This window comes from Octopus bimaculoides, chromosome 21 (assembly GCF_001194135.2).
Source record: "Octopus bimaculoides isolate UCB-OBI-ISO-001 chromosome 21, ASM119413v2, whole genome shotgun sequence".
In the NCBI taxonomy this organism is placed as follows: Eukaryota; Metazoa; Mollusca; class Cephalopoda; order Octopoda; family Octopodidae; genus Octopus; species Octopus bimaculoides.
The window spans coordinates 677,075-678,681 of NC_069001.1; the positions used below are offsets into that span (position 1 = coordinate 677,075).

General features: G+C 36.7%; 1 protein-coding gene across 1 annotated transcript in view; it reads left to right on the forward strand.

The window, feature by feature from the left end:
- Window positions 1–1,607, forward strand: part of LOC106867297 (sushi, von Willebrand factor type A, EGF and pentraxin domain-containing protein 1) — a 57,962-nt gene that overhangs the window by 46,944 nt on the left and 9,411 nt on the right. Inside the window, exon 13 of the mRNA XM_014912138.2 lies at window positions 340–552. Coding sequence (XP_014767624.1) covers window positions 340–552 — 213 coding nt within the window. The remainder of the gene's footprint in view (window positions 1–339; window positions 553–1,607) is intronic.

Here is a 1,607-nt window from a genome sequence, read left to right on the forward strand (position 1 = left end):
GTATAACGCTCAGGAATAGAAAAAGTCCTTAATGCTTCGAGCCTACGCTTTTCCACAGAAAGGAACACAGAAAGAAACAAGGAGAGAGAAAAAATGTGTGTAGTGGTTAGCGATATGTATGTATGTATACAACAAGCTTCATTCAGTTTCCATCTACCAAATCCACTCACAAGGCTTTGGTTGGCTTGAGGCTATAGTAGAAGACACTTGCCCAAGGTGCCACACAGTGGGACTGAACCTGGAGCCATATGCTTGGGAACCAAAATTCTTACCTTCCAACCACTCCTGTGCTTCTTCTTTGATTCCATTTTAACTTTGTTTCTTGTATTTTCTTTGCAGACAATTCCTCACTTTGCGAGGAGCCTCTGACCCCTGTCAATGGCCTTATGACACTCGAGACCACACCAGACGATCCTAACCGAATTGAACCAGGAACTCATGCTATATATTCTTGTAAACCTGGGTATTCTCTACATGGGAAAAAAAGAATAATATGTGGTGACAATGGCAGATGGGAAGGTGATACCCCCAGGTGTATGTTCTTCTACCCAGGTAACATTCTAGAATGCCTAGCAACAAATAGTTGTAGGTTTTAATTGAATGGGCCCCTAATTATTATTTATATTTTTTGGCAATCCCTATTTTTTTTTAAAAAAGAAAACAAGCATCATCATCCCCACCTCTCCTCTTCCCTGCCCCTGTTTGGTTTGTTTCTTTTATTTATTTTTTTAATCAATTTGTTGACTTGTTAATCCCAAGAATGAAAGTGAATTTACCAAAATTAAGCTTCTAACAAGTATTTCAGTGCTTTGTTAAGAAAAAACATGGTATGTTGTTAAAAGTCCAGACTAAACAGTTTACAAGTTTTTATATTTTATTTTTTGATATTTTATTTTTAGTTTGAGTTAAAAGCCTATCATGTTATTCTATCATTCTGTTATTCTTGTTTCAGTTGTTGAATTGTTGTGTGGCTATGCTGGAGCACTACCTACAGGGATATTTTAGGAGATTAAATTGACTGACTGAACCCCACCCCACCCCCATGACAGCTCTGTATTTATTTTTTTATCTTTAGATCACATACTTATGCAGTTGGTGTTTCCCCTTTTTGCAGAAATTCCCCCACCCCCACCAAGATGCAGGAATATAAATAAATCCACACCAGTTACCAATAGATGTGAGATAAACCCAGCACATACAAACGTACATATAAATGTGTGTGTGTGTGTGTGTGGATACACACACACACACATACATATATATATATATATATATATATATACACACACACACACATACACATACAATTATACACACACATATATCTAGATAACGGAAGATATCAACTACTTCTAGGTTTCTCCCTGGAATGTAGCAGATATATATGTATATATATGACAGGGTTCTTTCAGTTTCCATCAACCAAATCTACTCACAATGCTTTGGTTGCCCCAAGGCTGTAGTAGAAGCCACTTGTTCAAGGTACCATGCTGAGAAATTGAACATGGAACCATGCAGTTGGGAAGCAAGCTTCTTATCACACAAGCACACCTGCACCTATGTATGTATGTACATATATATATATATATATATATATATATATATAT